Genomic DNA, 26,151 nt, shown 5'->3' with positions numbered 1-26,151 from the left:
CGAGAGGCCCGGAGCGGGGCCTGTGTAGGGAGGGGGAAGGAGAGAAGGGAGGGGTCACGTGCGGCCAGGCGCCCGAGGTCACGTGACGGGGCGCTGGGGCGGAGGGAGCCGGCGCTGGGAGTTCTCCAGAGGGAAGAGGAGTGAAGTAGGGGGGACGCGGCGGCGGCGGCGGCGGCAGCGCTGACAATGGTGAGTGCGCGACGATCCGCGCTCTCGTCTCCAGTCCTCGCCCCGGAGCGCGCGGCGGGACGACCAACTGCGGGCCCGGTGTCGCAGGAGGGGCTGCAGGGAGCGGCCGGAGGGAGCAGGCGGGCAGGGCGGGGAGCCGGGTTAGGCCTGTGTGGCCGCCGCTGGGTCGGGGAAGAACCGGGCTTCGCCGCCTCTTCCCGGTCTTGGCGAGGCCCGAGCACCTGCGGGTAGTGGTGCATTCTTCTGGCCATGTCGGAGCCTCTGCTCGCGTTCCTCGACCGGCTGTGGGGGCCCTGGCTGGGTACTCGAACCCCGCCTTTGTGGGGGCCCGCCGCCGCCTCCCCTTCCAAGGTAGCCAGTCTCTCTGCGCCTCCCGGGCAGCCTCGCTTTTCAGGTGGGGTGACCCGAGAGTCCCTCAGTTCCGGACTCCGGGGGATTTGATCCTTCTCTTCCAGTGTGTCATAAGCTTGATAAACTCCATGATTTTTTTTTAAACTGCATGTGGGGACATTCTGCGATTTACTGACCCCAGTTCAGCCTTGATGTTGACACTTGTAGAGTGGGAGAGAAAAAGAAAAGTACGTTGGAGGGGAGGACGTTTTTGATTCAAAAGACACTAGTTTCGTGCCCGCTGGCTTAAGCATTGGCTCTCATTTCCTTCATCAAGCCATTTCTGGAAACTTACTGTTTTCGGATGTTGAAATGGCCTAGGAAGCGGAGGAGGGAGGGAAATCAGAGTACTCTCACCGCAGTTAGTGGGAAGCACAAGCGTGGGCACGATGGCGTTTAACTTGTGTTGACAGTCTTCTCTAGACTGGATCTCATCTGGCTCATTTTGTGGTAATATTCATTTATTGGCAAGCGTATGTGCCTACTGTGTGCTCTCCTTATAGCACCTGCCTTCCCAAAGCTCACCCGGTTCAGTAAACTGCTCGAGACTTTTGCCTTAAAGACCAAGCTAGGTGGTTGTTTTTTTTAATTACTTCGAATAAGTAAATTTTAAAGTCAGAAATCGAGTTGTTTTAATTTAAAAAAAGCGAGGACAGACATGTTCATTCTTCAATTTGAAGCCTTTTTTCTTTCATTCAAATAATTACTTAGGTGCATCCACGGGCCCTGCGCAAGGCTGAAACAGACCTTGCTCTCTCTTGTAGTTTGCAGTCCAGAGGGAGATAAACATTTGTGTAATTGTTTAGCGTGGAACAATTAATTACAGTTGTGATAAGAAGGAAGTATTGGGGGAATCTTGCCTAGTCAGGCTAGGAAGCCTTCTTTAATTGAATATAATTTGCAAAGAAAACTTAAAAGGCCCTCCTATTTTTTGCTTACATTTAAAATTATTACTTATAATAAGCTTTTGAATTATGTTCAAGAGCAATTTTTATTTTCAAGTTACTCGTCAAACAAAATTGTAAAGCTTTATAACACTGAAATGGACACAAGTGTAATAATTATGTATGAAAATTTGCTGTTTCATTGCTGTGTATGAGCTAAGTGAATAAATTTTGAAAGCCTGTCTTCCGTCTCACCTTGAGTTGCATTTCTTTACTTCCACAGGATGTAGTGAAATTTCTTCAGTGAAGGCTTAAAAGTGTCTTTTAACATATCCACAAGTAATTTTGCTAGATGGTAATGCTAAATGTTAGGTTTACAAACTGTGAAAAATCTTAAATTAACCTATAGTCAGTGATATGAGGTATAGGCCACTATTAGAAACTAAAAACAATTGCTACGTTATTTTAATAGTCATATATATTACTCTCTAGTTATTTAAAGGCTACCTAAAAATTTTAACCTGTTTATTGCCTAATACTGTCTAGTATTTCTTCTGAAAATCCCATATTCTAAATGCTTACTTGAAAATATCTTTTCCATAAGAATTTGGTAGTCTTTCTCTTAAAGGATCTCAAACAGCCTTCTGTAATTTCAGCAAAAGTCTGTTAATGTATCCTAACCCTTTATGCAGTTTTTATTCTTTTTTCTTTTTCTAGTCTTCACCATTCTGACAATTTTGTATTTTTCCCCCTCTTTATAAATCAGGGGAAGTATAATTTGATTGTGAATAATTTTTAAAAGATTTTAATTTTGTGACTTTTTATTTGAAATAGAAGATGCATATCTTGAAATAAAAACTTTAGAAGCAAGATTTTGGGTAGAGAATCTTTTAGGAAAAAAACAAAATAGATGTTTTTCCTCAGATATTTTGCTCTCTGTTATCTACTTGTTAAATGTGAGACATCCTCAGTTTTCTGGAGGCTTTTAATAAAACTAGTTAATTTTTGATGTGTCCTAGCGGACACATTAAAAACTGGATGTTAACCCAATGTTAAATTCTTATGGCGTCATTAACTTAACCTTGTCAAAGTGCTGTAGTTTATTGTTCAACATTTTATTATTCTGTGTATGCTATACTAGGGTTGTTTTTTTTTTATATACCTTCTGATCTCTCCCAATCTCAGTGTTTTGATTGTGTGGAAAAGTAAGTCTAGTCTTAATTTTTAGTTATGACATACATCATGAATACAGAAAATAATAGAGGATAACATGGTTTTTACTTATTTTTAATGCCTAGGAATTTCCAATTTTTACATATGGTGTCAAAATTACACTTACTGTTTAATTACAGTTACGTTGTTAGTTGTGAAGTTTTATGTGATTCTTAAGTCTTTTATACCATTTTAACTAGTGGCAATTTTGATTTTGTTATTTTTGATTATTTGATCTTGTAATATCAGCTTTCAAATCCCAAGTTCAGCTCTATGTGTTCAGTATATGTATGTGGAAAGAAGCTACCATAGTATTTTCTTTTATCTATGAAATAATTTTTACAGTTTTCAAATCTCATTTTTTTCTGGAAGCAGCTCTGGGAAGTAGTAAGGGGGATTGAGAAAATTAAATTTTATTTTCCTGCTTCTATTTTATAATTCAAAATTTGAAACTGCCATCTTCTACCCTTTCATAAATTGCTCCTCCCACAGCAGGCCCCCCACTCCATCATTTGCTGGCTCAGTGTTTTGCATATAGTTGATAATTAGTAAATATCAGTTGACTAATTTTGAGCTGCTATACATTCTCATATTTGTAGCCCTTAGGAGAAAGTACACCGTTTTGAGCAAGTTTTGAGTTTAAAACTAGAGGTATGAAAGCTAACTAGGAAGGAAGTCCATGTGCCGTTCTTTGTGCCATCTGGGATGTTCTTTGTTCTAAGTTCAGAATAGTTTTCTGATTAAAACTGAGTTTGTTATTTGTAATATTGCCAGGAAAGATTAAATCTTGTCAAAAGGAAAATTTGCTGTTTGTGTCTTTGGAATACGTCAGAAGTACTAATCTGGCGATTCTTTAGTTGATTTCTTGAAATTAGAATCCTTTTGTTAGTAAAGGATTAATAAAAACAAAGAAGCAAGCTCAGAATTTAGGAAAATGCAAATTCCTTGCTCTAGACTTTGCTACTGCACCAATGCTAACTTCCTAGGAGAAGGCTAGTCTTACCAAACATGCCAAATTTTAAGCTCATTCCTTTTGTATATTCATTTATTTTTTATTATCATAAACTCAAGATTAATTTAACTTAATTTAGTTAATTTAACATTCAACAGGTAATGCCACATACTGCCCCTGGCCACTGTGTCTTCAGTGTTGAGCAAGGAGTTTAGTTGAGCAAGGAGTCTTTGGTTTGAGCGGTGTTGTCCTCATGGAGTTTACAGTTCATTTGGGGAGTCAGGCGCTAAATAAATACACAAATTATAATAAATGATGAAGTAAAACTACATAGCATTGAGACCTAAATTTGGAGAATTCAGTTTTGATTAGAAAGTTAGGGAAGGCCTCTGGATGGAGATGAGTCAAACTGAGACTCAAAGGATGAATTAGTTTGGTTAAGGATACTCGGTTTAGGGCAAGGAGACTGGCAGATTTAATGAACTTGAATTGTTTGAGGCCAATGTATTTGGAGAGATGAATAGAGCCAGATATGTGTAGGGCATGTTTTGGAGTAGAGTGTGTTTGTGTTTAAAATAACATTTCATTGAAGTAAATGTTAGCTGTAGAAAAGTGCATAGATAAGTGTACAGCTTGATGAATTTCCACAAAGTGAACATACCTGTGTATCAAGCACTCAGATAAAAACAAACAGAACATGACTAGCATCCCAGAAACTCCCTTTGTGCTTTCTTCCAACCACTTCCTGACTTCTAATACTACTATAATGGACACTACACATTTTTGATTTTTTAATAAATGGAATAACACTGTGTATTTTTGTGTCTGGCCTCTCACTCAACATGTGTGTGAAATTCATCCTTTTTTTCTGTAGTTGTAACTTATTCCATTGCCCTCTATATGAATATTGACTAAAATTTATGTAATCATTCTCTTGTTGATAATTGGATTATTTCCTATTTGGCTCTGTTATATTATGTTGTGAACGTTTTTATGTTTGTCTCCTAGTTTATGCATATAAGTTTCTGTTTAGGGTAGATACGTAGGGGTGTAATTGCTGGGTCATGGGATAGGTGTATCTTTAGCTTTACCGGGTAATGCTAACTATTTTCTAAAGTAGTTGTTCCACCTTACACTCTCACCAGCCCATTAGAGGATTTAAACAGAGCATGATATGATGGGATTTATGTTTTTAAGAGATCATTCTGATAGTTGTGTATAGCAAAATAAGGATTGTAGGATGACAGGATAAGGAGACCATTCTCTGTGTAAACTTTAAAAAAGACTAGAAGACTAGCTTTCATTAGTGGCAAAAATAATCCACAGTTATATCTGATGTTGGAATAGTTAATGGATTTTGTATTATTTCCAACTAATGTGTTTTAGCATTCATGAGCAATTGATAATCCATATTCAGGATTTATAGAACAAGGCTTACACATTTTCTTTGGAAAAATTCGCAGAAGTTTAGTCTGTCTCCTCCATTAGAGCCAGTTTTATTCCAAGGACTTGTGCAATGTAACACATCCTATTCATAAATATATAGCAATAGATTTTACAGTAAGTAGTACATTGTACTAATTCATTTGGATTTGTATGAGTAATTTGGATTGTATGAATTCTGCTGTAATGAAAGAACCTCATAGGAGTATAACTAACGATAAATTTTTTAAAAAATGGAGGTACTAGGGTTGAACCCAGGACCTCTTGCATGCTAAGCACGCACTCTACCACTGAGCTATACCTTCCCCAGTAAGGTAACTTTTCAAATCCAGATGTTAAGGCTTAATTTTTTAGATTTCTGGTGTGTTAGTATTTGATTATAGTGGTTACCTATGGAAACTATTGAAATTACATCATGTTTAAATTTCTTTTAATATTTTATGTCTTTTTAAAAATTGTGGTAAAAAACATGTTACATGAATTTATCCTCAACGAATTTTCAAGTGTATGGCACAGTATTAACTATATGTGTATTGTACTAAATTTATTTAATTTTGATGTGGTATTTGTTGTAAGTTCTTACTTTCTTGTGAATTCATAGATTAACTATAGGTCATAGGTGATTAAATTCGAATTACAAAATGTAGTGACTGAAAAAACATAATCATGAGCATTGTCCTTTTATTTCAGAGTTTTCTTGGAGGCTTTTTTGGTCCCATTTGTGAGATCGATGTTGTCCTTAATGATGGGGAAACCAGGAAAATGGCGGAAATGAAAACTGAAGATGGCAAAGTAGAAAAACACTATCTTTTCTATGACGGAGAATCTGTTTCAGGAAAGGTAAATATTTTTTATGGAGAATTACCTAGTTGTAGGATATTAGAATTAGTCATGAAAGTGGTTTGTGCTGTTTCTAAATTTGAATGATTTTATTAGAGATGGAAATTTTATCAGAAGTTCAGCTAAAATCCTTGATTTGTTAGAACATTTACAGGAAACATTCTTAAATTGAAAGAATTACAGGGGCAGAGTCTAAATTGCATGCAAAATTTGTGTGTTTGTGACTATGTGCATCTGTTAGCTTTGGACAGTTCCTACAGTGGGGCTATAATCTACTCAAAGTTTGTTTCTCCTTTAACATAAAGTTGAGTTACAGAGATTGGGAATAATTCTCTAGTATACCTTTCTAAGAGCTTCTTTCCCATTCTTTGTAGCTTATCTCTCTGTGCTGCTGTCATTGTGTCTGTTGATCTCATTTCTTGGTACTCTGTGGAGGACTTAAGTACATTTGGAATGTGTTTATGCATGCTCAGATACATTTATGATACCTTCTATAAGGTATAACTTTTACCCCTTTTTCTTACACATCAAGTGATGTATAAGATAATTATACCTTATGGAATATTGTTAGTACTCATTAGTCTGTGATACTGAAGAATGGTAATATCATAGACAAAAGCAAACCAGGAAACATTTGAAGTAATTTTTTAAATGTAAAATATTAGAGTTTTTCTCCTCTGCTTAAGGTAGTATATACACATTATAGACAGTTTGAGAAATAAAATAATTATCTATAGTACCATCCTATGGAAATTAGTTACTCTTAAAGTTTGAGTGTGTTTTCTCTTAGTCTATGCACTGGTTACTGTTTATGTGTATGTAGTATATTAAACATACCTTTTCCTTATTAGATATTTAAGTAGTTTCTATTTTCAGACTACTTATAGTATGTCACCATATCTTTAGTAATACAGACATATATGTACATAAATTTTTCTCCGTATTTTTGTAGGATAAGATTATTTCCTTAGAATGAATTCCTGGAAGTGAATTGCTGGACCAAAAGATATGAATATTTGAAGGGTATCAATACGTATTAATCTGGAGTATTTGCATTAGATCCTATGTTCACTTAATGTCTTGTTTCAACCAGCGTAGCACTGACTATGATCACTTTTTAATCTTTGCTATTTAGATAGGCAAAAATGATATTTTTCTTTGATAGCATTTCTTTGGTGACTAGATAGTTGAACTTAGGTTTATTAGCCATTTTACTGCATTATCTGTTCTGGTCCTTTGTCAAATTACTTATTACTGTCTTAGTATTATATCCAAAATACGTTTTTTGCTTTTCCACTTTACTCTCCTGATACTCCTCCTTTAAAACGATGGGGAGAAAGAGAAGAGGCCTGAAAGGGAGCAGACAACATCATTAAAAGGATGGAACATGTCAAATGAAAGAAAAGTAGAGGAAGTAGTGTATGATCTGTGGAAAAGAAGACTTGTTAATATGGTAGGGTTGAAGGGTTAGAGATACTAACCTGAACCTGTTAACATCTCAAATACTTATAGATATGACAAGTAAGTAAATATCTTTCCTGCCAGGTTATAAGCTTTTTAAGATCAGGGGATCTGAGTGTGCTTCTATATTCTCTGTAAAATACATCGTAGTGTTGTTTACATAGTAGACTCTCACTAAATACATATTTGATTTGTTTATTTACTGTTTTTAAGTCCAGTAGGGAACATTACCTGTCTAGTTTGAAGTACTATTATGTCATCTGGGCCAGTTAGGAGTTCATGGCTAATATTCATGGGCTAAATAAAGGAAGAGGGGAATGTTTAAGGAAGTAAAGCTACCTTACTGTGAAGCTGGCATTCAGATTATATTTTTTGAATTTCTAGAGATTGTATGTAGACCTAATCAATAACTATAGAGTACATTTTAAAAAAGACAAATCTCTTACAGGTAAATATTTTATGTTGCCCAAAAGATACTGTATCTGGAATCTGATTACTTGGTGATCTGAACCTTTTTATTATAAACTAAAACACACATTGAAAACCACACAAAACAAAAATAATTATAGGGAATATTTTCTTGTAATCACCATTCAAGTCAAGAAGGAGAGCTTTGCCAGCCACCCTATATGTCCCATCCTAATCACAACCCCTTCCTCTCACATGTAACCACTCTGTTGACTTTTATAATAATAAAGTTCCTTGTGTTTCTTAATTGTTTAGTCTACTCCTTAAAAAAAATTGATAGAGCTTTTAACTTTCTTTTAATTTCAAATTTCTTTATGCTTTTGTTTTCCTTATAATTTATCTGTTGAAGAACCTGGGCGGTTGAACTGTAGAGTTCTCTGTGATTGCAAACTCATGATACAGTTATTGCCTGTAAATTGGCAGCTGGATCCAGAGGCTTGATTAGACTCAAGTTTGATTCTTTTGGCAAGAATATAGGTGGTGGTGTGTTTTTACATCAGGAGGTACACAGTGTCTAGTTTTTGCTTTCTTTTTTGCAACCGTTGTAACTATTATTAATTTTGACTTCTGGCATACCTCTAGAACAGGTTTTTAAATAGGTGATTTATGAGCATTTTGAAAAGAAAGATTGAAAGAAACAGAAGAAAACAAGCAGTGGTCATTTGTGACCCAGGGTGGGTCACCAAGAACAAGTCTTTACCGTATCAGCTTAGGCTTTCTGAAATGTCTGGGTATAATAAAAAGATCATTGGGTTAGAGTTGGAAGATCTAGCCTTGGACTTCATCACTGTCTTGGTAAGTAACTCTGGGCAGTCATTGAATTTTCTGGATCTCACCTGTAAGTTGAGGAGGTTGGACTGAATCATTGGTTTCCAAACTTGTCTTTGCATTGTAGGAGTCTCTGCATAAAAATCCTTCATATATTATATATAATCTTAGAGATCTGAGAGAGCTGACATCCCACCCAAAGCAAGAATATTCCTGGCATTTGAGCTCTGTATGCACACTTTTTTTTTTCCAGATTTTTTAAGACTTTTTTTTTCCAGAGTCATTTTAGATTTACAAGGAAATTGAGAGGGCAGTGCAGAGATTTCCCATTATCAACATCAGTCCTCAGAATGGTACATTTTTTCACCCAGGATGAACTTATATTAACACATTGTAATCACACAAAGTCCATAGTTCATCTGAGGGTTCACTTGTGATGTATATTCTGTGGGTTTGGACAAATACATAATGACACATATTCATCATAGTATCTTACAGGGTATTTTCATTGCCCTAAAAATCCTCTTATGGTGTGTGTTCATATCCCCACTGCCCCCTAAACCATGGATCTTTTTCTTATATCCATAGTTTTACCTTTTCCAGGATGTCATATAGTTAGAATCATACAATATGTATACAGCCTTTTCAGATTGGCTTTTTTTACTCAGTAGTATGCATTTAAGTTTCCTCCATGTCTTTTCATGGCTTGATAGCTCATTTCTTTTTAATGCTGTATAATATTCTGTTGTCTGGATATACCATATATTATTTATTCATTCACCTACTGCAGAACATCTTGGTTGCTTCCAAGTTTTGGCAGTTATGAAAAAAGCTGCTATAAACATCTGTGTGCAGGTTTTTTTATGGACACAATTTTTCAGCTCCTTTGGATGAATACCTAGGAATGCACTTGCTGAATTATATGATAAGCCTTTCTTTAGCTCTGTAAGAAACTGCCAAACCATCTTCCAGAGAAGCACTACCATTTTGCATTTCTACCATCAATGAATGAGTTCCTGTTGCACCACATTCTTGCTAGCATTTGGTGGTGTCAGTGTTCTGGATTTTGTCCATTCTAATAGTTGTGTTGTGTTACCTCATTAATTTCCAGTTCCCTAGTAATATGGTGTTGAACATATGTTTATTTGCCAAATGTGTATTTTCTTTGGTGAGGTGCCTGTAAAAGACACATCTGATAAAGAAAGGATTATTTCCTAAAATGTACAAAGAATTCTTTAAAACTCAACAAAAAAGGAGGGAGGGTACAGTTCAGTGGTAGAGCGCATGCTTAGCACTCTAAATTTTTTATATTTCATGAATGAGAAATTTTGAGTCTTACTCATTGTGTGTTTAATTATTGAAGTATTTGTTGTTGTTGTTTTGATCATGAAAAATCTGACTGATTTATTTGGGGATGGTTTTTGGAGGGATTCATAAGTTATAATTCCTTAACCAAAACATTCTTGTAGATTGGTCAGTGATTAGTAAATTGTCTTGAAGTAGTGGTACCCTAGTGCTAGGCCACCCATAGTGAACTCTGCATCTGTTCCTTGTTGCAAAAGTGAACAAAGGCACATGTTTAGGCTGAGATTATAAGAGTTTATAGTTTACTTCTTTAAGCAGGGAATATTATTGTAGTATCTTTCATTAATATGAATATGCACCATGTTTTTCTGGCAGCAGTTGGAAACTTATCTGGTGTAACCACAATACCTAGCACAATAATGTACAGATATCTTGGTGCCTCACTGTAAATGACCCTATAACTGGCATATAGTACAGTGATACATGTTTGTCTTAAACACAGTGTAGATGAATTTCACTTGTTAAATAGATCATGAAGACAGTATCATTTGAGACACCTGTAGAATATTACATGCCGAAGAATGAACTTTGAGATTGGCTTGTTAGAGCAGTGAATATTTTTATATATAGATTGTTTCCCTACATTCTGTTTTCATGGCTTTTCAAACATTTTTACATAGTCTCAAGTTTCTCAAACTTAGTAGCAATGGGAAAGAGAGTAACTTGAAAGTGGAGAAACCTGGTGACACTTGGACTCGGTGATCAAAATTAACATCACCAATATTGGAACAGACTGGCATCATGTGCTTCCTAATAAGATAGGTTGAATACACAATTTCAGTTCTCAGGTGTCCTTGTCAAAAATGCATAAGCTGAGTCTCATTGTGATAAAACATCACAAAAAAAACCCCCACCAAATTAAGGTACATTCTACAAAGTAACTGACCTGTATTCGTTTAAAAAACAAGATCGAGAAAGGCAATGACTGAGAAATGTTCTAGATTAAAGAGGCTAAAGAGATATAACTATATGTCATGTGTGATTCTGGACTGAAGCCTAAAAAAGGAAGAAAAGGATATCAGGTACATTATTGAGACAATTGATAGAATTTGAATATAGACTGTGAAATGTTAACTTTCCTGATTTTGGTAATTGCACTGTGATTATGCAAGAGGAAGTCCATTTTCTTGGGAGGTACACATGACATGTTCAGGGGTAGAGGGACATGATGTCTCTGACTTATTCTCAGTTGTGGGAAAAAAAGTATGTATGCATGCACATGTGTATATAGACGGATGATAAACCATATGGGACAAAATATAAACATATGATGAATCTGAGTAAAGGTAATGTGGGATTTCCTTGTGCGGTTCTTGCAATTTTTCTGTAGTTTGAAATTATAATAAAAGTTAAAAAGGATAACTGAGTTGGTGTTAAAATTCTGTAACTCAGTTCACTGTCATAGTTTCATATACTTTTCAGTGTGCCTTTGCAGAATGGCTTTTAAGCCAGATGCTTAATTATGCTTTCCAATTCTGGGATCCTTCAGATTCCGGAATAGCTTGCATTAGGCTTAAAAGCAGTTATGTTTTAATAGCAATGGGAGATCAAGGAAAATTTCAATGTTTAGGAGGTTTGGTGGGGAAAATGGAATAACTTTGCATTTCTACCTTTAATAATATGGTTTCTAAGTAGTTTTTGAAGAACTATAAATTTTTAAAATATCAGACACAGTTATGTTCAAACAAAGACAGTTCTCAAAAACTGTTGACAGACATATTGAAGTATAGCCAGTTTACAATGTTGTGTCAGTTTCTGGTGTACAGCATAATGTTTCAGTCATACATGTACATACATATATTCGTTTTGATATTTTTCATTATAGGTTACTATAAGATACTGACTATAGTTCCCCATGCTATACAGTATAGCTTGTCTGTCTATTTTACATAAAGTAGTTAGTATCTGCAAATCCTGGGCTCCAAGTTTATCCCTTCACTCTCACCTTACCCCCCTGGCAAATAGACATTACTTAAAGTATACTTTTTTTCTTTGTGCTTTATTAGTACAAATTAGAGAATAGTTCTAATTACTGCCTGGCTTATGAAAACAGCTGGGAGTTATGCTTGTTTTATTTGTGGCTTGAACCTAAAATTTAACTTGTTAGTGTATATGAAGACTAAGTACTATTTTTTCCCCTTAAAGTAAGTACTTTTCTGACTTTAAAAGTATTATTTGCCTACTGTTAAAAACAAAAACCACCAAACTTGGAAACTACAAAAAAGGAAATAAAATTATCCATAATCAAACATTCCAGAAGTAACTCCTGTTAAGAATTTTTCTTTTCTGTAGTTCTAAAAAATATAACTGGCATTATACTTACAGACAATTTGACCATGCTTCCTTCATGTAACATATCATGCACATCTTCCCACATCATTAAAAATTCTTTGACCTTATTATTTTTATACTTTAATAATATTCCATCATATGATATACCATAATTTAATTATTTACTTCTTTCTCTGATATATTAATTTGGAAGGCAAGTAACTAACTCATCCTGATTATAAATATGGAAGATACAGAAGCATGAATATTTTAATGTATATAGTTTACCAACAGAAGTAACTGGACCTCTTTTTATTGGTCCTTGATTTCTGTTATCTTTTGAGAAGCATTGTTTGGAAACAAATCTTTTAAGAGTCATGTTACCAATGTTTTTTATAGTAAAGAATAAACCTAGAAGAATGCTTTTTTTGTATTTTAGCTAATCCTTAAATGTGTGGAATTTTATTTTTAATAGATACTTTGTCAGGTTAAAACTATGAGAGGGGGAGGGTATAGATCAGCGGTAGAGCACATGCTTAGCATGCACACGATCTTGGGTTCAATCCCCAGTACCTCCTCTAAAAATAAATAAATAAACCTAATTACCTCCTGCCCCCCCCAAATAAAAAAAAAACTGTATGAAATTAAGATTTACATTTGGCAGATACGAGTTTCGTGATCTTAGGTTACATATTTTACTTCAAAAGTATGTAAGATAAATCATACTCAAAATTTAAATCTTTAGACATTCTGTTTTTAGCAGATGCAGGGCAATAAGCATTGCTATTAAGATCAAGAATTATAACAATATATTGGTTATAAAAAGCTGAAAGTGATCTTTAGGTCAGTTCTTGGAATTAGTGATTACCTTACATTACAGTGCTATTGTAGAATTGTTTAACTATTTGATCAGAAACACATTTGAATAGTTAAAAGTTTTCCCTTTTATTGATTCTTTATAGTTCTCCAGCTATAAAGGATTACTTCCTAACAAAGCAGATGCTTTAAGTATACACATAAGTAAAGAGTTTGTTAGGGATTGTATATGAGTAAGTTTTACCTTCTCTGGTGCTATAAAGTCATCATGATCTAGGTGTATATCGATGTTTCAAACTTTGGAAATGAATACTTGAAATATTTATATAGTGCATTCACTTGGAAGGAATCTGCTAGTAGGCCCACTCAAAGGATTGTTAACATATCTTACAATTTCATGTTTTGACAGGTAAACCTAGCCTTTAAGCAACCTGGAAAGAGGCTAGAGCACCAAGGAATTAGAATTGAATTTGTAGGTCAAATTGGTGAGTTTTAAAATAGTATTACTTTTTTTTTTCTTTGATAACTGAGTTTGAAGAGTTTGATTTGGCACTTAAATAATTGAATTAGAGCTTAGCTTTATGGAAGGAAGGAATTGATTTTGCCCAATAAAAGAGGATTTATTTTATAAACATTAAGCCACGTTTCTTTTGATTATATTAAATGCTATTTGACTCATCCTGCCTTTATTTGTGGTTAATTACTGAAAATGAAGAGTTATGTAAGCTACCAGCATTGTAAAATAATTCAAGTAGATTAGTTGACTCACTGAAATTTCCATCTGCCTACATTTTCACCAGCTTTATTCACAAGTAGCAGTGTCACCTTCATCCTTCACTTTCTAATTATCCGTGCCATTTGTCTTCCTAACTTAGTGTGTGCCTGTAGCCAGAACCACCTGTCGATAGAAATTTCTATGTGAAAAGGAAAGGTGTAATTTCTTCTTGACTTAGGTCAACTTGTATACATTTCCATACTTATATTTCAGAGACATTCCTGATTTAGCAGGAATTAAACTGTATAAATCTTTGGTATTACAGATTCAGAAAAGAGAAAATAAGATAGGTGTTTATAATACTGTATACATAGCTAGGTATTAAATGTAGCTTTCTTAGTGTCACTGTACATTTTTCAAGTATCAAAATTGGAATGGGTGGATATTTACATACCTATTTTGGATAAGATTATAATTAAGGGGCAAATTATAGTAATTAACTGATAGTTGATTTTAGTCTTTTGTGTATTATAATTTTATTAAGGTAATATATTTGCTTAACTGAAGCAAAACAAAACAAAACATTTTTTGCCTTGAAGGGAGGAAGTTCAAATAATTGCTGGAAATGTGTCTGGTAAAAACAGCTTCATATTGGGCAAATCTTAACTACATTAAAGGAATGCATTCTTTTATAGTTGAAATTTTCATTGTGCTATGCTGCTTGAATTTTTTTTATGCCTAGGTGGAGCATGATAGAAGGATATGGAATTCAGATCATAGCTCTAATATTTAAAGTAGAGACAAATCGAACTAATTCTTTAGGTAAAAATTATTTGCTTTGGAGGCAGAAGTTTGGATTTTAATGAAATGGATATTAAATATAATTGGTCTTTTTGCTTTTTAAACTTTCTTAGAACTTTTCAATGACAAGAGTAATACTCACGAGTTCGTAAACCTAGTGAAAGAACTAGCCTTACCTGGAGAACTGACTCAAAGCAGAAGTTATGACTTTGAATTTATGCAAGTTGAAAAGCCATATGAATCTTACATCGGTGCCAATGTCCGCTTAAGGTATGCATGTGTATCAGAAGCTGTAGACAGACTAGTATTGAATGTCTTATAGGAACTTCTAATTATAATTTTGGACTGGAAGACTTAAGGTTTTTAAAATTCTGTCAGTATTTTGTTTTTTCTGGCTAGTGCTGATCTGAAGTAATAAGAGCCTTCTATCATTATGGAGATTTAGAGGACCCCATTATGAGACACATTAGTCATAACACTTCCCTTGTATGATTCATTTCTTAGGTACTTCATTTATCATGTAAATGGAATTACATTCTAAATACATTAGTTTCTCAACGAATCTCAGGGTATATGGTTAAGAAGTGATCTAGAGAGATTTCCTCAAGTAGGCTTGATGATAATACTCCAAATGAATCTAAAAAGTACGTACACTATTCTTAAAATTGAACTTTGTATTTTTTTTCATGGCGGGGGCGTTTATTTACTCCTTCATTAAGTAAACAAAGTAAGTTGATCCCAAAGAGTTCCAAAAAGGAGAAGGCAGAGCTGCAGTTAATGTTTGCTTATTTAAAACACTGAAATATATTACAGGAGATTTAACTTGTCCTCTTCATTAACTTCATAGGTATTTTCTTAAAGTGACAATAGTGAGAAGACTGACAGACTTGGTAAAAGAGTATGATCTTATTGTTCACCAGCTTGCTACCTATCCTGATGTTAACAACTCTATTAAGATGGAAGTGGGCATTGAAGATTGTCTACATATAGAATTTGAATATAATAAATCAAAGTAAGTACCTTTCGCAAACAGGTAAACATTCAGGGGAAGTTAAGAAATAAGGCTAGGGGAGCAGGGAGGGTAGAGTGTAGTAAAGTGTGTGCTTAGCATGCACGAGGTCTTGAGTTCAATCCCCAGTACCTCCATTAAAAAAAGACAGACAGAAAGAAAGAAAGGGAGAGATAAATAAGGCTTTTAGGTCTTTGTAAATTAGTCAAAGTAAGGATAGAATCAACATTAATCTGATGTTAACAGACCAGCAGACTCTCTAAGCTGAAAGAAGTTTTAGGAGCTTGGTCTGGCTTCTTACTCAGTGCAGATATCTTTCATATTCTATTCCTAAGTCTTTGCTTTTATAGAGGATCTCACCATCCCAGAAGGCAGCTAACCTTTTATGTCTGTAAAGATTTATCTTACTGGCTTGACATCACTTTAGCTCAGTCATCTCTTTAAAAATAAAACCGCTCTTTTTCCGAACATAAGCAATACATTTTTATTACTGAAAAAATTGACAATGTAGAAAAGTCAAAGGAAGTAAAAACATCACATATTTTCACTTTTATCACTTAACTACTGTTAATTAATAGCCTCTTGCATATCTTTCCTTGGGAGGGGATATATATATGTTTATATATGTTGTATTCTTACAGAAATGGGCTCTTATTTATTAATGCTTTTTTAAGCTCTATTATGGAAAGATCAAACATATACCAAAGCATATAAACAGTGTAGTGAATCCTCATGTATCCATTGCCCAGCTCTGTATTCAACACAAGTTCACATTTATTCTGTGTTCAGCCTCCGTATTCCCCAAATATTATATTGAAGCAAATTCCAGACATAATTTCATCAATAATTATGTATCATTTTAATATAACTACAGTACTGTTGTATTTTAAAATATTAATAATTTCTTAACATCCTCACATATCCAGCCAGTGTTCACATTTCCCTAATAGAGTCATAAATGTTTTTCTCCCCATATGGTTTGTTCAGTATCCAAACAAGGTTTGTTCAAATCAAAAACACATTGCATTTGGTTTTTTGATTCTTAAGTCTCTTTTAATTTATAGGTTTCCTCCCTTATTTTTTTTCATTAAAGTTTGTTTAAGAAATAGATGTTTATTCCTTTATCCCCTTCCTGTGTGCTTTCTGCTACATGATTTTTATTAGTTTGCACACCCCAGTTTCTATCACTGCAAATGTGATACACATGCTTCCAATGTCTTAAATGATATTGTTGATGAAAATGATTAGTTTAAGGCCTAAAACTAGTCACTGGAAGCTTCCCTTCAGACTAACATAATTGCATTAATCAACTCTTGGGATATTATTTTGAGATCCAAACCTGGGAGAAGCCTTTTTTTAAAAAAGCCCTCTGGGAATTATAAGAATTCTCAGGTTTATTACCACATTATTCCAAGGTCCCTGGGAAAGGTCTTTGATTATTAGGTATTATAGCAACAAATTCAATCTCTGAGTCTCTCCCTGTGGTCAGGTGATTTGTTAACTGCACTGGAGTTGTACTAACACTAAACACTTATGTAGAGTTTTTAATATTCAAAAACATCTTCATAAACAGAGCTAGGGGGAAAAAAAAGACTAACATCAAAAAAAGTCTTCATACACCAAATAAGTATTTCAGGCATAAAAATCTTAATTTTCTATGCTTAAGTTCTTTGGAAACAAAGTTAACCTCTAAGTAAGGACCAACAATTAATCAGACTAATTCTTCCCTCTGAGATGAATTGATGATCAAGTAAAAGTTTGATTCCTTATTTTTATAGTAAACTGATGAATACTTTTTTGGAAAAAAGGAACATTAAATAATATGAATAGTCAAAATGGTATTATTCTTAAATAGTTATTGTCCTAAAGATATCTAATAAAGTCTTTCAGGACATATTCTGTTTGTTGTTAAGCTGATAGTAAGTGACATATATTCTTTCCTTAAAGGTATCATTTAAAGGATGTGATTGTTGGAAAAATTTACTTCTTATTAGTAAGAATAAAAATCCAACATATGGAGTTACAACTGATTAAAAAAGAGATCACAGGAATTGGTAAGTTGAAAGTATTTGAAATGAAATTCCTATTTTAGTTGAAATTTTAAAATCTTAAAATATTGTTTAAACAAAATATGTCCACTGTGGATACTAACTTTGATACTTAATATTGCTGGCAGTGAGCAAGTCATTTATGTTTTTTAAAAATTAATTTTTGAATAAGTAATAAATTCATAGTTTAAAAATAAAGTGTAAAAGACTATACAGTAAAAAGTGTCCTATTTATGTACTCCAGCTACTCATAGGTGATAAACTTACATTTTAAAATCCTAAGTATTTATGCATGTACCTGCAAGTACCTCTATATTATACCACCCCTCTTTTTTAGTTAAGTGGTTACGTACAATACGTACTTTAGAGGTCTTTATATATCAATGTGTAGAACACTTCATTTTTTTTTACAGTATTCTAGTCTATGGATGTACTAGCTATTGCTGGACATACAAGTTGTTTCTAGTCTTTTGCTATCATAGACAGTGCTTCAGTTAATAACATCATTTTGCATATGTGTGGGTGTGTGTGCAAGATAATCTTACACGTGAAATTGCTGTTTCCAAGGTATATTCATTTGTAATTTCGGTTCAGATTATTAGTTTGTCCTCTTTATGGTTTGTACCAATTTGCATTACTACCAGCAATGAACATAGGAGGGTGTCTCGTTTTCCTTGTATTCTCATAAGTGCAATTGTAATAAAACTTTTGGCTGATCTGATGCATAGAGGGGGAAAGTTCCCCATTGTAGTTTTAATTTATTTTTCTCATTCTTAGTGAGGGTGAACATCTTTTCACGTGTACAAAAACCGTTTGTATTTTTCTGTAAACTGCCTATCCATATCCTTTGCCCCATCTCTTTTTTTTTTCCTTAAAAAAGAAAATGATAAAACTTCATTGGTAGGCATTAAATGAAAGAAATCTACTATACCATGTATAGGAAGACCCACTATCATAAAGGTGCCAATTTTCTATACATTAATAAATTCAGTGTGAGTCCAATCAAAATCCCACAGACATTCTCAAATATTTTATTTTATTTTAAACACCTTTATTGTGGTATGGTTCCTGTATAGTAAACTACACATATTTCAGAGTACAATTTGATGAATTTTGATAGATGTATACACCAGTGAAACCACTACCACAATCAAGAGAGCTAACATTTCCATCACTTGCCCCATCTCTTTTGGATTATTTGTCTTTTCCTTGTGACGTGTGAAAACTCTTCATATATTAGGGAAATCAATCCTTTTTTCCATATTAAGGGCAACAGAAATTTCCCTAGTTTTGTCTTGCTTACGGTGGTTTTTGCCATGTAGAAGTTTCTGATGTTTATGTAAGTCAAATTTATAATTTTTATTTTTATGGACTCTGGGTTTTGTGCCACAGTTAGAAAAAGGCCTGTTTTACACTGAGGTTCTAAAAATAATTTTCTGTGCTTAATTCTACTGAAGTAATCCATTATAGTCTGGGGATATTGTTTAAAGTTTTAATTCATTTGGAATGTGTCCTGAGGTAAGAGATTAGCTACAGTTCCAACTTTACTTTTTTCCAGATAGCTGACCAGTTGCCCCCCCCCAAATCGTTCATTGGTTCATAACTGCTTTTTAATTTAAATTAGTATATAAATTTAGTTTGTTCCCTTTAACTTTGCTGGCTTTCTGCTGAAAATTATTTTAGGAAACCTTTTTAAGAATTTTTAATTGGTAGTCATAATTATAAACATCTGTGATTTTCTTAATCTCCATTTTCATCTGCTAATAAAAGTTAAAGAGATTTAAAGATATTAAAACCAAGCTTCATGTTCCCATTTGCTGTTTAAAAAGAAATTGTTTAAACATTTTTTCTAGTTATAAAAATTATATTTGGTTCTAGAAAATTTTAAGTAAAAAAATAATCTGTACTCATCATCCAGAAAAACATTAGTTGTTGCATAGTACATTATTTTACAATGTTGGGATCATTACTATATATTTTGGTGTCCTTTTAAAACTTATATCATTGACTACTTAAAAGAATTATATGTCATTCACTTTGATGTTTTGTCTATTTTAAAGTTAACTAACTCCAAGTGAAGACGGTTTGTGTATTGCAGAGAAAACTAGCTTATCAGCAGTTCTGATGTGTATTACTAGTTTCTATTTTAGCAGGTATTAGAAATGATAGAAGGAAGTCTGTGAAGTAGATTATTTCTGAACTGTATACAGTTGACCCTTGAACAACATGGGGTTTGAACTGCATGGGTCCACTTATAGCAGATCTTTTTCAGTAGTAGATATTACACTACTACCTGATCTGCAGTTGGCTGAATCCAGGGATACAGAGGAATGGCGGATACCGTGGATGGACTATAAATTATACACAGAATCTTCTGCATGAACAGTTCAGTGCTCCAGCCCCTGTAGTTTTTCAGGAGTCAACTGTATTACCTTCGGGAAGAAGGGAGTGAAACATTCAGTCGAGTGGCAAGTTAAGTGTAGATCAAGATATAGAAAACAATGATCAACATTTTCACAAAGAGGGAAGATAAATTAGTACTAAAATAATGTAGTCAGAAAACAGGGAAAGGTATAACGCTGGAAATTATATTCTAGCAATATTTAAATTGGTAATCATTTACATTGTTGTACTAGGACCCAGCACCACAACAGAAACTGAAACAATCGCTAAATATGAAATAATGGATGGTGCACCAGTAAAAGGTAATACACTTTTCATTTACTTCTTTTGTGTTACAGGTAGTACAAATAGCAGTGTTATGGCAGTTTAGTTTGAAAGTATTTATTCAGTGTGAAAGTATTTGTGAATTCTTAAAATTATTCTTATAGTGACGGTTTTAGGATCATCTTTGTATAAATACTGAGAAGACTGTGTTAGTACTTCCCAGTTTGAAATAAGGTTTAATGTTTTTACACAGTTTAAATTTAGAATTTAGAAGAGACATTTATATATGTATCTCCTCCCTAATTCTGAATTTGTAATATTTTAATTGTCTTCTGTTATAATAGTTTATTTCTGGAAATCTTTTTGATTTGTGCTAAACATAATGTGCAGTATGGGTGGGCATTAATTTCTTTGGAACTTTGGAGTTCTTATAGCCCCCAAGAAAATAAGCAGTTCCCTTACTAGAGAATCTTCAGTGTCTGAGATAATGAAGCCAGTATTTATCACTTTAAATTTATGTTTTTGGCTTTTTCTTATTCTGTCATTACTTCAAAAAGTAGCTACCATTTATTGAGTGCCAGCTGTAGATGAGGCATTGTATTTTCAGATGTGCTAAAATTCCCTACTACCCTTTGAGTTAGGTAGTGGTATCTTATTTTATAGATGAAACTGAGATGTAGAGGTTAAAAAAGTTGTTAAAGGTGATAATGGTGTAGGGGAGACTTTACCTCTGCCCATCTTAGATTTTCATCTGGAGTTCTTTAACAAAAAGATTAATAAGAGAAAATCAGTTTATGAATGCATGCAGTACACACCACGCAGGAGAAACCTTAGAAAAATAACTCAAAGCAGTGACAGAATTTCAGCTTATGTAGCATCTTCAAAAGAACAATAAATTTGGAGAGAAATGATTGGACAAAGGAAAGCAGTTCAGTCTTCCAAGGGTGGCAAACTATGGGAAGGTAAGTATGTAGGAGGAAGCTAATGGAGTAGGCTTGTGTGCAGATTCCTCTGGTGCCATCCCAGGGCTGCAAAGAGGCTATCTCCAGTAAAAGGAGAATTTATATTCTGCCTTTAGGCAGAACAGGGGAGACTCTTCTGCTTTTGCTGCTTCTTAATTGCCTTCAGCTCAAAATAATTTTTATGTCAAGGATGCATAATTTTTGGTGACATATTCTGGTTTCCTTCAATAGCTAATCATTGCAGAGTCAGAGTCTGAGCCCAGGCCTTTGTGACTCCAAGACCCATGTATGGGTACTCTTGTGTTGTGCAACATTACTTTGTAAAATTCCAGCAGCCACAAAATTTTATGGGTTGTATATCTTTCAGGAAATATATATGCATAAGAAAAGTACATTAAAAAGATTCAAAACAATATGCAAATAATTATCCTTAGGAAGAGAAGCCATGAGACTCTGAATAACAGTCTTTTTGGTAATCAAGGAATGTCATCACGCTGAACATGTTTGTTGCCTTGGATGAATTATTAATAAATATTCAAGAATTTTATACACATGATTAGAAATTAGAATTAAACTTCATGAAAACAGAAAAAAACAAAAGTACTAAAACAGAACTTACTGCTGGCATTGTTTTAAGCTTTTTATATGTATTAGTCCATATAGTCCTTACAAATTCTTTACAAGATGGATATTGGTGTTCCTCATTTTACAGATGAGGAACTTGAGACAGAATGGTAAGTGACTTAGCTAGAGTTGGGATTTGAATTGAGGCATTCTGGCTCTGGAGCAGTGGTTCTCATCTTGGGCAAATTTGTGCCCACCCCCCACTTCCTTGAAGACATTTAGAACTGCCTGGAGACATTTTTGGTTGTCATATTTGGGGAATGATACTGGCATCTATTGGGTAGAGTCCACGAATGCTCTGAACTTCATACTGTGCATAAGACCTTACCCATGACAAAGAATTACTGGGCCCAAAATGTCAGTAGTGTCAAGGCTGAGAAACCCTGGTCTACAGTTTTTGTTATGCTGCTGTCTCATGAGGAACTGAAGCATTAGTATCTTCTCTATAATGCTTAGTTTTAGGTGTTCTGTAGCTAGGTTTAATCATCTTTTAGAGTTAAATGGAATCTGCTTTTCTTTCAGGTGAATCAATTCCAATAAGACTGTTTTTAGCAGGATATGACCCAACTCCAACAATGAGAGATGTGAACAAAAAGTTTTCAGTAAGGTACTTTTTGAATCTAGTCCTTGTTGATGAGGAAGACAGAAGGTACTTCAAGCAGCAGGTATGGTACCACTGAGCCTGGTATTTTGTTCTATGGCAGTTCTAAAAACACCTGCAAAGCACTCACTTTTCTAAGCTTTATTGTACTGAGCAAGCGGTGGGGGGGGGGGTCCTATATACGTGAAAGCACTGAAAGTGTGATGAAGAAGTGGGCTTGAATGGAACTGTGCTGTGATCAGTCTCTTCCCAGTCATTCTGCAGGACTCCAGAATGTGCCATAAATTGGCAGAGCATTTATTTTTCTCTTGAAACTTTTTTTTAAAATAAAAACAGTACCTGCTGTATGTTTAAAAAAAAATCAGACAATAAAAAACAGAATGAAGTAAAAGCTAACAAAAATTTTATCACCATTGTGATTAATTTTCCAGACAAATTTGTGTACATGTGTTTAGATCATACCATGCATGTTGTTCTTTGATTTGCTTTTTCACTCAATGGTGTCTTGAATATCTTTCATTTATCAACAAATAAAGATTTCCTTTATCACTTTTAATAACTTCATCAACTTGATGGATTTTAGGGTTTCCATTTTTCCCTAATTAAACAATCTTGTTATAAATGTCCATGAGATGACCCAAATCTAATACATTTTTAATATGAAATGTTTATCATAAAATTTGCTCTCATTTGAAAATGAATTAAAAGCCTTTGGTGAATTTTGAATAAAAACTGTGATTAGGATGGTCTTCATATTCTGAATCAGATTAAATAAATACTTAAATGTCAGTTGAGTATTCAAAACTAATTAGAAATTTTTCTGTGCTGAGTACTGTTAAGGATACAGAAACTACCTTTTTAAAACATGCTTTGTCCTTAAAGTCTTCACATTGAAAATATGTGGAAAAAGAAAAATTACATAAGTTAATTAATAGAAAACTTAAGTAATAGTTCGACAGTAATTTGGAAGAGAGAAAACATTCCACTAATGATGCCATAATACTATATAATTATATATAGATAATTTATATCTTCAAATTAGATTATATGAAATTTATAATTTCCAAATCAATTACATATTGTGGTCCTGTCAAGTAAGTATATTGCTTCCCATGGGCATTCGTTTGGATGTTTAAATTCTGCTGTGTTGGTTTTAAAAACAAAACAAACAAACAAACAAAAAAACAGCCTGCCATGACTTTACGAAGTAAATAATTTTAGGAATTTAGAAGAGAAGAGCTCTCAGGATGTTTTGGTTAGGGTAAGACTTAGATAGGCAGAGGAATAGGGATTTGAAGAATATATAATATAAAGGGGATGATGTAGGGAAAGTGTATTTGAAGTGCCTTGGAGGCAGAGAGTAACCCAGTTTGGCTGGTGGGGTCCCGGGGTCTAAGTAGGGGAGGGAGTGATTAAATTGGGTAAAGGTTTTGGAGGGCCTTGCATGCCAGGTTGGAAGTTTATTCTGGAGGAACTGAGAACTATTGAAGAGCCATCCATGCAACACTTTAGACTAATGTAGTGATAGGAAGGATGGATTAGAAAGGGGCTTCAGGCGAGGGAAGCAGAGCCATCTACCAGGAAGCTCTTTTAGTGTCTAAGGTTGAAGTGACAAGGGGTTGAATTTGGATAAGGGTGGTGGAACCACAAACCAAAGGACAGATTTTAGGAATTCTTTAAAATGGTATTAGAACTTTATGCCAGATTGGATTCATGGTAGTGGGGTGGTGGTGTACATGGTGCTGTTGGGGGTGCAGAGTTGGCAGAAGGGGCAGTCCAGGATTGGAACTGAAAGAAAGTGGGTCAGTCAGGAGAGAGGAGGGCTTTTGTAGGGAAGAAGTTAGTTTTGTTATAATTAAAATTTCAGTGGCAGTGTTTTGTGAAAATTTAAGGGATAATATGAGGACATTAATTTGTTGATGTCTTGCCATTTGTCTTACTAGGAGATCATTTTATGGAGAAAAGCTCCTGAAAAACTGAGAAAACAGAGAACAAACTTCCACCAGCGATTTGAATCGCCAGAATCACAGGCATCTGCTGAGCAGCCTGAAATGTGAACTGAATAGGAGGAAAAAAAAAAAACAAAAAAAAACCAAACTCCTATATCCGTTGAGATTTAAGTTCGGCAGGTTAAAGATGGTTGCAGCAAGTGGCAGGGTTGGGGGAGGCCAAAAGTCCATTTATAATAGTCTTCCTTTATCTTACAGTGCTGAATTTATTTTATGATATAACTAAATGTTCTTCATGTATATACATTAAAAAATGCTTTCTTTAAAACACTGGAACTTTCTTAAACTGCCGTTTTTGTTTTGTTTTGTTTTTTTACTGCACACTGATTGGATGATAAGCACTCAGATATGCAGCAGCATAAACATTAAAGATTTTCATGTGATGAGTGGGCTGGTATTTGTAATTTTGCTTTCTTTCTGCATAATGTTGATGATAATTCCTTTTCCTCTCCTTTTTCATGCTAATGATTATCTCTTATTCTCTACATGCAAAAAAATTATTTTGTGTTCAAATAAAATTAGAAAACCTGAGTAGCCCTTATATCCTACAAAGATTTAAAACATGGCATCTCAATATTTTTAAGAACTGTATTTATGTTTTTACATACGTTTGAGAAATGCATACAGAGTGTTTCACTGTAGGTGCTTCTGAGTCTACCATTCCATGGCTTCCTGAATTTTTTTCTCTTTGAAGTCTTCTGTGGTATGAATATTAACTTTTTTTCCCTAAGGGATTATGTGGCATGTCATAGTAGCTTTTTTTTTTTGGCCATATTAAAGTAACCATTTTGCTACTGCTGTACAACAGGTACACTGTTTATGTTGGCATTTTAGGATTCGTTGAAACTGTATAATTTTCCCATAAATACTTTTATGGAAAAAAATTTTTTTTGATTTAAGGAATCTTTTCACCACATATACGCAGATACAATTTTCTTGACTTTACAAATATTCTCTTCCTTTTTCAGGGGAAAATTTGAGGATGGGCAACTCAGGAGAACCAGTGAAGCATGTAGTTATCCAGATCTGGACAATTTCATATTTGTTAAATTGGAACTTTGTCTAGTTCAAAAAAATTTAAACTTCTTCATCCACTCTGTTTAAAAATTTTTAACAATTTGTTCAAAGCCTCTAAAGAAGGTTGCAGTCATCTGTTCTTATGCTGTGCATGGGGGCTGATCTTAAATACACTAAATGTCGGGTGTAGGAACTAAAACGAAGCCTGATATGGGAAACTACTTTCACTTATGGTTCATTGGTTTTTGTACCAATATTTTTTATACACTTCAGTGCAAGTCTCGTCAGTTAATCTTACTTTATGAGTAAGCTAAGTAACCCAAGTTACATTTCTTTAAGCCTGTTTTACTACTATGGCACTTTGAAAAAGTGGTCAGTAACCAGCTTCTTAACTGGCAAGAAGTTCCATGTACCATGTGCTGGAGCATCTATTTTCAATGTGGATATCTGTGAATGGTAATGTTTTCCTTCATGTAAGTGCCTGTTAAAGAGTTTCAAAATTTACAAATGCCAAATATTTTCATGGTCACTTGCATGTAGTAATCTAGAAAATATTCAAAGAAATTTTGAAAACCAGTTGTATCTAACCAGTCTAAAATTGTGCAACCATGATGTATATAATAAAGAATTTGAAACAGA

At 34.2% G+C, this 26,151-nt stretch overlaps 1 protein-coding gene across 2 annotated transcripts; it reads left to right on the top strand.

Moving 5' to 3' along the window:
* Positions 1–40: 40 nt before the first annotated feature.
* VPS26A (VPS26 retromer complex component A) lies at positions 41–26,151 on the top strand. 2 transcript variants are annotated; one of them, XM_072971403.1, is made up of 9 exons: positions 41–189; positions 5,761–5,910; positions 13,469–13,544; positions 14,689–14,845; positions 15,423–15,587; positions 17,532–17,638; positions 20,269–20,337; positions 22,408–22,550; positions 24,430–26,151. In XM_072971403.1, exons 1-9 carry the CDS (start codon positions 187–189, stop codon positions 24,541–24,543), a joined length of 984 nt encoding a protein of 327 aa, XP_072827504.1. In that variant the 5' UTR covers positions 41–186; the 3' UTR covers positions 24,544–26,151. The 2 variants fall into 2 exon arrangements, with proteins under 2 accessions (XP_072827504.1, XP_072827503.1); XM_072971402.1 differs by lacking the exon at positions 41–189 and adding an exon at positions 283–540 and having other exon boundaries at positions 24,430–24,771.

Source organism: Vicugna pacos, chromosome 11, assembly GCF_048564905.1.
Source record: "Vicugna pacos chromosome 11, VicPac4, whole genome shotgun sequence".
NCBI classification, from domain to species: Eukaryota; Metazoa; Chordata; class Mammalia; order Artiodactyla; family Camelidae; genus Vicugna; species Vicugna pacos.
The sequence above is the reverse complement of the archived record's forward strand: the minus strand, read 5'-3'. Positions and strand labels throughout refer to the sequence as shown.

Coding starts and splice junctions, on each gene's coding strand:
- VPS26A (XM_072971402.1), top strand. CDS start 439: ATGTCGGAGCCTCTGCTCGCGTTCCTCGACCGGCTGTGGGGGCCCTGG. Junction 15,588..17,531: donor TTTGAATATAATAAATCAAA/GTAAGTACCTTT, acceptor CTTTCCTTAAAG/GTATCATTTAAAGGATGTGA. Junction 20,338..22,407: donor GGATGGTGCACCAGTAAAAG/GTAATACACTTT, acceptor CTTTTCTTTCAG/GTGAATCAATTCCAATAAGA.